General features: G+C 56.1%; 2 protein-coding genes across 2 annotated transcripts; one reads left to right on the top strand and one right to left on the bottom strand.

The window, feature by feature from the left end:
• Window positions 1–53: 53 nt before the first annotated feature.
• On the bottom strand, window positions 54–2,167 carry TSSK3 (testis specific serine kinase 3). The gene is made up of 2 exons (XM_037500945.2): window positions 1,498–2,167; window positions 54–763 (listed from the first exon to the last, which is right to left on the bottom strand). Exons 1-2 carry the CDS (start codon window positions 1,640–1,642, stop codon window positions 102–104), a joined length of 807 nt encoding a protein of 268 aa, XP_037356842.1. The 5' UTR covers window positions 1,643–2,167; the 3' UTR covers window positions 54–101.
• FAM229A (family with sequence similarity 229 member A) lies at window positions 2,066–3,040 on the top strand. The gene is made up of 3 exons (XM_037500946.1): window positions 2,066–2,384; window positions 2,464–2,610; window positions 2,776–3,040. The coding sequence occupies exons 1-3, from the start codon at window positions 2,248–2,250 to the stop codon at window positions 2,876–2,878; spliced, it is 387 nt and encodes a 128-aa protein (XP_037356843.1). The 5' UTR covers window positions 2,066–2,247; the 3' UTR covers window positions 2,879–3,040.
• Window positions 3,041–13,425: the final 10,385 nt, after the last annotated feature.

The following is a 13,425-nucleotide window of genomic DNA, read 5'->3' as shown; positions in this document are numbered from 1 at the left end:
AGTAAACTTAAAGTGTAAAATATATATCACCATTTTAGAAGCGGGTTTTTGAATTTGCTTTCTCCCCCTGCTTTATTGGGGAGGACTTGCCATTGCTTTTATCAAGTGCTTGCTAGCCATGGATGCCAACTAACTTCTTCAATTGAAGGCCGGAGGATCATATCTGGTTCCAGGAGCTGCTTGAGCAGATCCTGGCATTCGGCCGAGATGCCCAGATGAGTGGGGAAGGACACTCCCTTCTGCTGCTGCCACAGCATCTTGGGGATGTCTGTGTCGTCAAAAGGTAGGCTGGCACAGAGCATGACGTACAGGACCACACCCATGCTCCAGATGTCGCCCTTCTTGCTATCATGGGGAATACCCTGCAGCACTTCGGGGGCTGCATAGGCTGTGCTGCCGCAGAAGGTCTGGCTCAGCTCCCGGCGTGACTTGGGCAACACCTTGGCGAAGCCAAAGTCGGTCAGCTTCAGGTTGAAGCCCTGCAACAAGGCGTTCTCACACTTGAGGTCCCTGTGGGCCACGCCACAGCCATGGCAGTAGCGGATGGCCTCGACCATCTGACGGAAGAGGGCCTTGGCCCGGCTCTCAGGCAGTGGCCCCCCATTCAGCACGCAGTCAAAGACATCCCCTCCTTCAGCCAGCTCCATCACCAGGTAGATTTTCCCATCAGCAGACTCCAGCATCTCATACACCTGGATGATGTTCTTGTGGTCCAGGGTACGGACAATCTGGAGCTCCCGAGGCAGGAATCTCTGGATAAACTCTGAGGGGAAAGAGGAAAGGAGATGGGGCGGCACATCCAGAAGTGCCTAGCTTTTCACTCTGTCACCTCCCTACTAACTTCCACCTCCCTATTTTTATTAGGTCAGGCTCTTGTTCCTTGATTCCCTTTAACGGTCTTAAATTCAGCCACTCGGACATCGCAAAGAATGTTCACCTCTATTGGTTTTGTAGCTAATGTGTTACCCAAAGGAACTACTCCCCGCCACCTTTGGGGACTGTTGCAGGCAGTCTGTGAGAGCCTGGAGATCAAAGTGCTTTGGGGACAGTTAGACCACACCACACCACACCATGGAACCTCAGGAAGGTAGATTTGCCCGCATGGCGGTGAACCTACTCCCTCATCCTCTTCCTTACCCACAATTCTTTCAATAAGCGGAGTCTTCTCCCTGTTTTTACCAGTCCTGGCACCAGCTCCTGCCTTCTGCTAGCCCTTGCCATGACCTGCCTGCCAATCTGTTCCCCTCTTGGAATGGGAAAGGCCTGGTGGTGCTCAGGTTCTACCTCTTCTAATCTTGGGTTTTGGAGGGTGTGATATTTCTGGACTCCCAGGGTCCTTCTGTTCCCTACAACCTACCCCACTGGCAGAACCAATTAATCTCTCTCTCTCTCTCTCTCTCTCTCTCTCTCCTTTCCTTGGTTCCATGTTAAAGGGAAGGACACACACACACCCCCCCTGAACCAGCCCTCCCTTCCCTCAAAGGGACCCCAGCTCACCTTCTGGCCCTCCCATCTTGTCTATAATTTTAATTGCCACTTTTCTTTGGTGTTTTTTGGAAAATGCTTCTTTGACTTTTGAGTAGGTCCCTTCCCCAATGGTCTTGCCCAGCTGGTACCCACTGGAGAGCAGAAAGTCCTCCATGCTGTCTAGTGCCTCCTTCCTATCACCCTCTCAGCTCATGCTGCCTCCGTGAGGCAGCTCTACTCCACCATCGCCCTTGGCCCGCTCCTTTTCCCCTCAAGGACTTCATCCGCAGCTGCCCCCAGCGCTAGAACATTCTCCCCCTGCACACTGCAGCCGCGGGTGGTGAGGAGAGAAAGAGCTAGACATTTTTAAACTCCGGCCCAATTGTGATGTAAATGCTGTGTGACCCTTGGCCAAAATGGGCAATGCCCCTACCTGCCCTCGCCACCACTGCCACGAACCCCCGCCCCGGGTGCCACCGCCCCCCGCCCCTCGCTAGCCAGTGAGTCGCTGCCCCGCCAGGGGGGGCGCGCCGGGGTGTGTGCGCCCCGCCCAGGGCACCCGACCCGCTTTGTAGACGCCGCGGCGCGACGGGTTGCCCGCGCCTCCTGCGCCCCCATCCGGCGGCCGGAGGTCTGCGGCCTGGGTCTCAAGGAGCCATGGCAAGAGCCCCCCGCTCCCTGTTCGCGGCCGCGCTGAGTGTCGGGTGGTCCGGAGCGGCTGGGGTTCCCCGGCGGGAGGAACGGGCACTGTGAGGTCAGCGCGCCGCGGCCCGGGTCACAATGCAGCCCTCCCCCTCGACGCCCGGGCTCGGACGCGCCGCAGACACCTGCCCGGCTCCGCCTGGACCGGAGCGTCCTCCGGCGGCCAGGGCTCGGGCAGCTGCTTCCAGCCTGGCACCGGCCGCGGCCTCCGGCAGGTAAGCAAAGCCCCGGGGGCGGGCGCGGGGCTGGGCGCCCGGAGGCCGACGAGCGGCCTGACTGCCACTCCCCGCGCAGAGCGCCCCGGGGCCGGGACATGAGTGCCCAGGAGCCGCCGCAGGCTCGGAGATTCCCCATTGAGGCCGGAGACTCCCCTGGCCTTGCCGCCGCCCCCGAGCCCCAGGACAGCCCGGAGCCGGTAGCGACGGAGCGCAGCCCGGTCAGGTGAGGCCGGCGGCGCGACCCCTCCCGGCCGGCCCCACCCACCTCGAGGGGCGCCGGCAGGACCCGCCCCCGTCCCCCTGGCCGCCCCGCCTCAGCTGCCCGCGTCCACCGGGGCGTCCCCCGCGGGACTGGCCGGGCCGCGCCTCAGCGCCCCCTGCTTTCCAGGCCGCTTCGCCGCTGCCCCGGCTGCCACTGCCTGACGCTGCTGCACGTGCCCATCGACGTCTACCTGGCCATGGGCGGGAGCCCCCGGGCCCGCGCCACCTGAGTGCGCCTGCGCACGGCGGCTCCGCGGGAGCTGGGCGGGACGAGGCCCCGCGCGGGCCACCACCTTGAGGTCGCGCGCGCCGAGCACGAGACAATGATGCACATTTTAAAATAAAAGAATGATGCACATTTTAATAAAGCACAGCATAAACTGTTCTTTCCACTTCGGCCTGGCGTGTATGTCTATCCCGTCGGGTCGACACTCCCGCGACAGTCCCGCGCCTTGCAATGGCCCCTTCAGCTCTCCCGCCTCCGCCCTTGGACCCGGGCCTGGGGGCTCACCCTTCCGCTCACTGCTCGCGGGGTGCCAGCGCCTCCATTCCTTACCAGTTGTGAGTCCCTCGGGGCAGTCTTGCCCCTTGGGCCCTGCCTTCATCCTTCCCACATCCCCTGTGTGTTAGGGACAGTCACTTCACTGAGCTCGGCTCTTGGACCCCCGCGGAAGGTCGGAACTGGAGGAAGGTGCACAGACAACTTAGGACGGGCCGCCACAAGGGACCCATTTAATTCTCCTGAGGTGGAATTAATAAGCTTTTGCTACCTGTTTTTCTGTGACCCTGGGCACCAGTGACTTTTTTGGAGGGGCTAATGGCTACCCCATTCATTTTGAGCCTCGGTTTCTCCTAGAACGAATGGACCCAGTAAAAGACTGGGAAAGAAATGGGTTGAAAAACGTTTAAGTCTCGTTCCTACTACAGGTGATGGAACTGAGCCTTAAGAGACTCGCCCGTGGCCACTCAGGTGACAGGTGATACTAACACACTCCTCAGCATCCTCAGATTCATGCCCTGAAATCCATCCACAGGGAGACCCAAGAAAGGGAGACGCCTGGGAGTGTAATATTTAAGCTGAATAAATATTTTCCACTTCGCAATTTTGCTTTCATGACCTGTATTATTTTAATATTGGAAAATATATATGTAATCCAAAAGTCAGTTTCAGTTTCCTATCTCCTGAGATCTAAGCAAAGTTGACTTAACACTGTTACCCGAGTCTACACAGGCTTGACCTCCAAGCCTTCCCTCCAGGATTTCAGAATCCCACAGTCACCAGAAAGGGACACTCTCCTTGTCTGCCCAACAAAATCCCCCCCAGACTGTCCCAAATGGAGGAAGCTTACTGAAAGAGGAGAGGATGTTTGTCCAAAAGGGTCTACTACAAAGTGAGGACTTTAGACTTGACCATTCAGGGCCCTGTTTATAAACACCCTAGTTCTTGAAAGCCCCTCCATGCCACTTTGCCCTTCACCAGAATAATCCCCAGTTTCTGGCCATAACACTGCACTCTCTACCCTCACCTCCTGGAGAACCCCCAAGGGATGCACAGTTCTACTAAGTAGATAATCCAGCTGTTTCCATCCCAACCAAACTCCATGTAGGCCCCCCTCAGCCTAACCCATGCTAGTTCTCTGCCAAAAAAGGGTCTCCTTCCTCCTAAGGAATACTGACCTTAGGAGACCACTGTAATTTTGGAAAGAAAAGTATTGTTGACCTCTGTATTGAGAAGATCTCTCCATTGTAAGCACCTGAAGTTAGCCAAAACATTAAAAAAAAAAAAAAAGATTGTTTCTAGTAGCTGGGAAGAATATAAATTAAGTAAAAATTATAGGACCCAGGGTATCCACTGGGCTGCAACCAAGGATTCAACCCTACCAGAATCACTCCTCTATTCATCTCTCATCCCTGGTTATCTCCTCAGGGCAGGGAACATGGCGACAGCAGCTTAGAACTCCCAGGAAGGGTGGCACAGCAGACCTCTCCTGTCTCGCCCACTGCTCCCCTCAATCTCAGTAGATCCACCTGTTCTGCTCCCCACTCTGTCTCTGGTGGATACTCTCACCCCCATACTTCTGGCCTACACCTCAGCTCTTGTATGTGTAAATAAATAAATCTTGAAAAAAAAATTACTTGCCACCATCCGGATACTTAGAGAGGGAGACAAAGATCCCAGACACATCTTGCCAGTGGGCTAGCCCCTGGGGCAGATTAGCTCTACCACATCCACAGGCAAGGGGCAGGGACAACCCGGGTGGAGAGGGCAGAGGCCCTAGAAACAGGGCAGAGGCCTAGAAACAGGAGGTGCACAAGTCCAAGGAATTCAATTTCACCAACACTTATCTGGGCCACACCAGGTGCTAAGAACCCAGGCCTGAATCTGATAGATCACTTGTCTTGCAGAGCTCAGAATTCCGATGAGTAAAGAGAAAAGAAGCAGGATCAAGAAGGCCTGGAATTTGAACTGTGTTCTTTAGCATGATCGGCTCCAACCTGAGTCACTTCACTCTCCTTTTTCATCCTGTTCTCTTTCTTTCTCTTTTCACCTGAAAAAATCACTGGCCTAAACTCTGGGTTATAATCCTAACTCTGCCATTTACTAGCTGTGCAACCTTGGGCTAGTTACTTAGACTCTCTGAATCTTTATGTCAGATCTGTAGAATGGGCTTCATGATACCTGCCGGACAATTTCAGGATTCATGTGTGTAAAGCAACAGGCAGGAATCTGGCACGCCAGGCACTAGATGAGCGAGAGGCTGCCGCTCCTCCTGCTATTGACTTCAAGGAGCAGCAGAGAGCCAGGCGGCCATGTCCCTGGGGACTGGGTGATAGTCAGCCTCGGAAAGGGGTTGGGGAATACTTTTTGCCTCCCTCTGCCGAATTCCTTGCAGTTTTGCTCAGGAACCTAGGAACTTGACAGTGGGGTGGCAGGGGGGGCATAGCTAGGAGAATCCCCAGGTGGGAAAGGCAGACTTGCCTGCCTCACCCTAGAGGGTAAAGTTGTCCCCAGACTCCAAGGCTGGACCCCCAGATCCCAGTCTGGGCCTGAGGAATGTGGAGGGGCCCAAAGAAAATGGGGAGGCACAAACACTGTCTTCCCTCTCAGATACCTTATTAGCCAGCCCCTCCCTAAGGGACCCCCTTTTAGAAGGAGGGGGCGAAGTACAGATGGACCCCCCCCAGGTTACCATGGAGATGGCAGGGAAAGGGTTGCTGTATCACCATGGCAACAATTGACGTCAGTGCTACCCTTTCCCATCACTTGATATGAGAGGGGGGCCGCCACCCCAACCAGAAGCAAATCCCCCACAAAGTCTCCTCCCCTCACTGAGCCAATCAAGGAGGGGGGGTGTCGACAAGCTTAATATAGCATAGGAGTTAAAAGCATAAACTCTGATGTCAGTCAAACTGTGGTTCAAGTCCTCATTCTGCTCGCTTTTGCTGTGTGAATTTGAACAAGTTCCTTAACCCCTGGAAGTCCCAAGTGTACAATGGGGGAAATAAGCTATGTGCCTCTGGGGGTTACTGTGAGGATTGCCAGGACAGTGCAGGGAATACCGGGCACCAGACTAGCGCACAGGAAGGAGGTACCAAACGTTAAGGACTGGCAAGAGTTCTGGGGACCTGTCAAGCAATGGTGGCCTTCAGACAAAAACTCATAGCCCCCAGAGAGGCCCCAGTACTTCCAAGGATTTGAGCCCCCAAGCTTGAATTTGGGGGTTCCCGGGTGGAATCAGAGACAAAATTTCCAGACTCTGAGGAAACCTCAGATGCCACTTTTCCTGAAACATCTGGATTCTGATCCAACTTCCCCTTTTTCCTCCCCTCTGCCTCCTTCCAGGCCTCCTTAGCCGCCTCCAACCTTTTGGTTCTCCTGCTGCACCTCTGGGAGCAAGGGTAGATGAGAGTCCACTGAAGACATCAGCGACCTGGCACCGAATAGATCAGGTCCTGGGTGTGTGAGCTCCCACTCACCTGCCCTCGGGGGAAGGGCACCGGAATCACCCTATTCCTCACCTCCGGCCCCCAGCCTCAGTGACCACATTCCGCCGCAGTCCCACTGCCACTACCCTGAATCACGCCTTCACCACTCACCTTGGTTACTCCAGCAGCCTCCTCTCTGGTCTTCCTGCTTCCGATCTTCCTTTCTTTTTTGGATTCCTGCAGCCCAGAATTGCTTTACAAAGATCACAAAGCTAGGCTTTGTGATCTAAATCTAAACATGGCTTCTTTACTTCTTACTCGTCCAGCCATGCTGGACACCCTCAGCCCTTCACAAAACATTCCCCCCTCTGCCTGACATGGCCTCCCTTCCAATCCCACTTGCCCTTCTAGATCTCCAACAATTGTCACTTCTCAAAGAAGGCTCTCCTGGCCATCTCTCCTTCCCAGCCGTAGCACCTGTTGTCCTACTGTGTGCTTAGGCCCTGATCCCCATTTAGTGCCCATTACGCTGTGGATCACTCAGGACAGGGGCTGCATACAGACACCCCCAGAGCCTAGAATGGGAGGGTTCAGGGGGTTGCAGAATGTCGGCAAATGAGACGGTTAGACTAGCTAGTGAATGTTTGATAAGTCCACAGAGGAGAGGCCCCATTGCTGAGAGAAGGAACAGCAGCTGGAGGACCCAGAAAGGCTTTCCTAAGGAACTGACATTGGAACTGAAAGATGAGAAGCAGTTACCCAGGTAAAGACACAGGGTGGGAAATGTCCCTGGCACTGGAGTTGGGACGTGCCGTGGGTGAACTTGGTTCTAAAGACTTGTGCAGAGGGTGGTACAGAGAAAACCCTGCTGGCCATGTGGGAACAGACTTCATAGGGATCAGGAGTGGCAGCAGGGAGATAAGTCAGCAGGTTGCTGCAGGCTCCAGGAAAAGGCACAGGGACCTTGGACCAGTGTTAACAGTGGACATGGAGAAAAGCCAGTGGACTTTCCGTATGTCCTAGAGAGGACAGGCTTGCTTAGCTACTTAAACACTAAAAGGAAGGAAATGTGACAGAAGAGCCTAGAACCAAGCTCAGATTTCCAATTCAGGCAACAGAGAAAATGGCCAAGCTGTGGAACATGGCAGAAAGAGCAGGCGTGAGGTGTGGGACACATTTCCTGTGAGGTGGAATACCCAGGGTAGGCACCCAGGACACAGGTGCCAGGCAGGGAAGAATAGTGAAGGCTGAAGAAGACTGACTCAGGGTGGACACCAAAAGCACGGGAAGCCAACAGCTTCTCCTGGGACAGACTGTACAGGGCCCAAGAATACCCATGATTAGGCAGTGAGCAAAAAGGATGAGATATTTGCCACGTGGTGGCAACCAGTAAGAGATCAAGAAAGTCAAGACTGCACAGTGTCCAGAAAACAGTGTCCAGAAAACAAACAGGAGGGGATATGGGCCTGTGTCGGCGTCGGCCACTGCTAAGGGGGTAGGTCCGATAAGGACTCACATGCATCCCTTGGATTTGGGAACAAGGAGGTCGGTGGTGACCTTGAGGAGCTGTTCCTGTGGAATGGTGGGGGAGGCAGCCAGATTGCAGGGGCTGAGCGAGGAAGTGGAAACAGCGTGTGCACAACTCTTTCAAGAATGTTGGCTGTGAAGGGGGAGCTGGAGAAGGACATGGGGCTGAAGGAGGGCTTTCTTCTTTTTCAAAGATAGGGAAGACTAGAGTCTGTTTGTTTGCTGCTGGGAAGGAGCCATCAGGGAGAGAGGCTGGAGATAGGGAAAAAAGAAAGACAAGAGGAGGGAAATCCCCCAAGGAGGGAAAAAAGATTAAATCCCCAAATATGGCTGCACAATTGGGGGGCAAGTCAGGGCCTGTCCTGGGCTCTGGGGGCTTGGAACAGCTGCCCACTCTTCCTAGAAGCCAGTGTGAGTCACTCAGGGGGAAATAACCCAAACTGGCAGTGTGGGAAAGGGAACTGGGCCATTATGTTCCTCGGGACCCCAGGGGATCGAGGAGCAGGGCCCAGCCTGGGCTCTGAGCCCTGAACCTCATGTTCTGAGCAGGACAAGTGGGCACTGAAGGGTTTTCTCACCCTTCGTTGAGAGTAGTAGAAAGCCTGGGTTTTACCTTCTTCCTTTTCCCTGTCTCTCCCTGAGCCTCAGTTTCCCTTTCTGCAAAGAGTGAGTTAGACCAGACCAAGGTCTTTTAGCTTCTTCTTTTTTTTTTTTTTTTTTTTTTTTTCGGTTGAGGGGTGGTGTTAGGGACCCTTTCTAGATTTTTCCAGAAATACATGTATGTTTGGATCTTTGCAGACAGGACAGGGGACCTTAAAACACTGAAACTGATTCCTGGCCTCCAGATAAGAACTCCTGAACTAGAGGAACCTTCTTTAAGAGAGCCCTGAGGCAAGGGCATAGGCTCTTTGGGGGATCAAGGGGGGCGGGGAGGGAGGCTTCTGGGGGTGTGGTTCCTCCTAAGCACACCGTCAAGGGTCTGTGAGGAGAGCCTCAAGGTCCCGGGGTGGGAAAGGGTTTATCCAATCACTGATTGCCCCTGACCCTCCTGCCTCTGCCTGTCCGGCCCTTGGTCCCGGGAGGAAAGTGTCCGGTGGATCCTCGCGATCCGGTGACCCTCCCCCTCCACGGAAGCGGCTCATGAAGGCCAGCCTGGGACTGGACCCCGCTGGAGGGACGGAAGGGCCGGACTGCGCCCACCCCCGCTGCCAGCCGCCGCCTCGGCTAGGAGCAGCAGCACCCCGGGGCCTCCGGGCTTTCGCGCCCGCCCCTCCTCGCCCGGGCGGGCGTTAGGAGGCTGCCGTGCGGGCGCCGGCGGGACACCGCGCTGCTCACCGAGACGGCCCGCGTCGTGTGCATTTCCTCCCGTCCCGGTAAGGCGGGGAGGAGCCGGCGGGATGAAGGGGCCTGGCCTGGCAGCGGTCGGGCAGGGCGGGGAAGGCGCCCAGGTCTCGGGGGGCCCCGACGGGGTCTCGCCCTCCCCGGCCCTCCCAACGGACCGGGAGGGCCCCGCGGCGCCGGAGCCGAGGCGGCCGCCTCCTCAGCCTGTGGGGCTCCTGTGGGGACGGCTCACCTGTGCGCCCCGCCCGCGGCCCCGCGCCCCGCCCCCGCGCCGCCGGGACCCGGAGTCGTGTTTCTGGGGTGGCCGGGGCCCGACCCTGCCGGCGCCCGCCGTCCGCCGCAGCCTGGGCGACGGCTGGCTGAGCCCGCGGCGCCGTCGCCCACCCGGCGCCGCCTGGCGACTCGCCGCCCCAGCGGGACCAGGGCCCAGGCGGACGCGCCCGCGGCGCGCGGGCCCAGCTGCGACGGCGCGCGCCCGCGCCTCACGTGAGCGCGCGGGGCGAGGGGGCGGTCCCGGGGCGGGGCGGGGCCTGCTGCAGGGGGCGGGGCCTTGCCAAGGGGCGGGGCCTGGAGCCGGGGGCCGGCCAGGGCTTGGATGGCTGGACTCGCTGGCCCGGGAGCGCGAGGAGGGGGCGCACCTGGGTGGGAAAGGCGACTGGGAGCGGAAGGTAGGGCGGGGCTAGGTGGAGTACGCGTGGACCCGGTGGGAGGGGGGCCCTTGCCCCCATACTCCCAGCCTCATTTTCCCTACTTCCAGGTGGAAGCACCCGTGGCAGGCTATTAACTAACAATTCCTGGGCAGGAGGACGAGACCCCTATGTCCCCTGAGCCGTGAGAACAGGTGAGGGGCGGGGTCAGAAGAAGGCGCGGCTTCTGATGGGCGTGGCTGCAGGCGGGGCGGGGCTGAGGGGCGGGGAGGGAGAGGCCTAGAGACCCAGCTGCCCGCCCAGCCACTGGCTTCCAGTATCTCTGCATGCAAAAACCCGGGCACAGGCCAGAGGTGCGGGAGGGTGAGAGGACCCACCAGAGACAGAGTGGGGAGCAGAACAGGCAGATCCACTGAGATACACTGCTGAGGGGAGCAGCAGGTGAGACAGGAGAGGTCTGCTGCGCCATGAGATAGCGCTGTCATCGCCACCAGGGATGCCCTGCCTTCCAGTCTTAAAAGCCTAGGGGTTGAGCTGCAATGGGGAGGGCTGCACAGGCTTGGCGTGGTTTCCTTTGGTCTATTCCTCCCTGACCTCGGGCCACCATAAACATTTTTTTAAATTTACTTATTTATACAACAACCAGGGTACAGTCCAGATGTGTGGGAGGGTGAGAGGATTCACCAGAGACAGAGTGGGGAACAGAACAGGCAGACTGACTGACACACACTGCTGAAGGGAGCAGCGGGCAAGACAGGAGAGGTCTGCCACGCCATGTGGGTTTCTCCACAGCCAACTGGGATCGAACTGGCGCTGCAGAGGCTGCAGACAGCTTCACAGTGCTCAACCATCTGAGCCACCAGGGAGGCCCTCATAAACATTTTTTAAGGGCCTTCCTGGTGGTGCAAGGGGTTAAGACGCAACCTATGAAGCTGTCCGCAACCACTACAGCACAAGTTCGATCCTAGCCAGGGAGCGGCCCACATGGCGCAGCAGACCTCTCCTGACTTGCCCGCTGCTCCCCTCAGCAGTGTGTGTCAGTCAGTCTGCCTGTTCTGCTCCCCACTCTGTCTCTGGTGAATCCTCTCACCCCCCAAAAACTCTGGCCTGTACCCTGGTTCTTGTATGTATAAATAATCTTAAAAAAAAAAAAACAAAAAAACTAAGGGTTCAGTTACTCCACACCCTGGGAAGAGTATTTTGGGTTGAGAGTGGCCTCTTGCTTGTGGCTGTCTCTCCTGCATTATCCCCATTTCTCTGTCTATTCCTGTCCTTAGAGATCTTCAGAGCCAAGGGGCAGGTTTAAACAGGGCCGCTCCAGGGGCTCTGGAAGTGAGGTCACTGCCAAGCTGATTTACCCCACTGGAGAACTATGGTCTGACCAGCCTGGACTAGCCATTCCCCTGGAAGCAACCCCTCCCTCCAGGGGCCTCAGTCCCACGGTCTCTGGCAACTTCCCAGGGTAGCATCCTGCTGCCTGGAAGGAAGTCCTTCGTCCTGTCTAACCACAGTCCCTGCTGAGTACCCACCCCTTTCCTCTCATTCTGCATAGTGGGCAGAGGGAAGGATGAGCTAGCCCTGCAGCTGCAGGTACTAGACAAACAACCCAGTAAGACCTGTAGCCCCAGAGGGTGAGCCTCAGAGGGGCAGAGATCACCATTCATCTTAGAAGTTTCTGTCACATGCATTATTTCATTTAGTCCTTCAACAGCCCAATTTACAGACAGAAACTCAAATAATCCCAGAGAGTAAAACATGACAGACTGACACTAGAACCCAAGTCTCTTGATAAAAGAGTAATAATCTTAACAACAAATATTTACTGCACACTCACTCTCTGCCAGAGAGGTAAAACTTAGCATGCATTTTCTTTTTGAAAGCCTCATTGCTAGTGGGTACCATCCTACTCCTACTATTCTCAGAGGAGGAGAGTGAGGCTCAGAGGCATTAAATGACTTCCCCAAGGACACCCAGCTCATTCACAGCCCAGGTGCATGTGAGCTAAGGCAGTTGGGCACACCCAGCCACACACCCTGTGCCTCAGGTTCTAGAAGTATCACAGATGTCTGTTCCCAGGGACTCGGACGCTTCAGGTTCATCACATGATGGCCCTAAGGCCAACGAAAGCGGAGCCAGGATGAGCAGGATATGGCCTGGGAACTCTGCACAGTTCAGTGTCTGCTCCCTCTCTGCAAGGTGGGGGTGAAGATTGTGCACCTTTGTTACAGGACAGGGAGAGGGGCAGCCCAGACCCCCCAAACCTGCCTGCTCTAAATAGGTTCTGCCATCTGCTGCATCAACACAAAACATATGAGACTTTAATGAAAAGGGAATTTAATACAATTAGGAAACAATACAGGAAAGGCAAAGAATATCGTTTCTAAATCAAGCACCCAAAGTTACCCATCCCCTCGTGGATAAAAAGTCCACCCAAGCAGGATTGGCCCAGAGCAAGGCCCCAAAGCCTGCCATAAGTCTAAATCATCTTCCAGTGGGGACCCACAGAAAAGGGTCAGAAACAACCAGACAAGTCTGGGAGGAAAAGAGCAAAATCAAAATCAAGACAAAAACCGCCATTGTCACCCCCCAACGAGTCTCACCTACATCCTGTGTCACCCCATCCACGACCAAAAGGCAAGTGCAGCTTCTTCACATGTTTCTCTGCTCCATGTGCCTCCTCCAGGTCTCCTTCTGGCTCCATCCTGCTTCCTTCCTTCCTCAGTCTCCTCTGCAGCTTCTTCTCCTCCCTGATCAGCTCCACCCTCCTTGTGGGTGGGGCAGGGAACCTGGAACCTCTCCCTTTCCTGCGGACCACCCTGTTACAACTTTGCCCTCTCTCCTGGGGTCTGCTGGCTGCTGCCCTTCACTGCCCAAATAAAGCAGCTTTTGTCTCTCTGACTCTGTCCACTTTATGGAGTAGAGATCTCTGTTCTCCCCACTCACACACTAAGACTGAGTTCACAGGACTGGAGGGCATCTGCTATCATTCCCTGGTCCTCCCATGGCATCTTCCCTTGCCCAGCCCCCAGTGGGGTAGATGGATGAATAGACCAGGCTCCTGGCTCCAGATTCTCATAGTGCCATAGCAAAAGCAAGGCAGAGACATGGCCCAGCTCAGTGAAGTGAATAGAAAGGGGATGTAAGTTTGTCCAGGCCACAGCGGGTCCTCTGATGCACCAGAAGTCTCCAGGAGGGGCCTGTGGAGCTGCACATACTCAGAGTAGCACTCCAGGCAGAGGGTCAGTGTGGAGAAAGGTCTGGCATTTTGCAGGATGAGATGGTCCTCTCCTCAAGGGAGCTTTGAGAATGGTAGCCAGAGCACTTTGCCTAAGATG

The sequence above is a fragment of the Talpa occidentalis genome, unplaced genomic scaffold (genome assembly GCF_014898055.3).
Source record: "Talpa occidentalis isolate TD23 unplaced genomic scaffold, MPIMG_talOcc4v2.1 talOcc4.9, whole genome shotgun sequence".
Lineage (NCBI taxonomy): Eukaryota > Metazoa > Chordata > Mammalia > Eulipotyphla > Talpidae > Talpa > Talpa occidentalis.
This window is presented reverse-complemented; position numbering and strand designations above follow the sequence as displayed.

Excerpts from the sequence above, each read along its gene's own strand:
- FAM229A (XM_037500946.1), top strand. The coding sequence starts at position 2,248 with ATGCAGCCCTCCCCCTCGACGCCCGGGCTCGGACGCGCCGCAGACACC. Across the intron at positions 2,385-2,463 it reads CCGGCCGCGGCCTCCGGCAG|AGCGCCCCGGGGCCGGGACA; the intron begins GTAAGCAAAGCC and ends CTCCCCGCGCAG. Across the intron at positions 2,611-2,775 it reads ACGGAGCGCAGCCCGGTCAG|GCCGCTTCGCCGCTGCCCCG; the intron begins GTGAGGCCGGCG and ends CCTGCTTTCCAG.
- TSSK3 (XM_037500945.2), bottom strand. The coding sequence starts at position 1,642 with ATGGAGGACTTTCTGCTCTCCAGTGGGTACCAGCTGGGCAAGACCATT. Across the intron at positions 764-1,497 it reads CAAGATGGGAGGGCCAGAAG|AGTTTATCCAGAGATTCCTG; the intron begins GTGAGCTGGGGT and ends CTTTCCCCTCAG.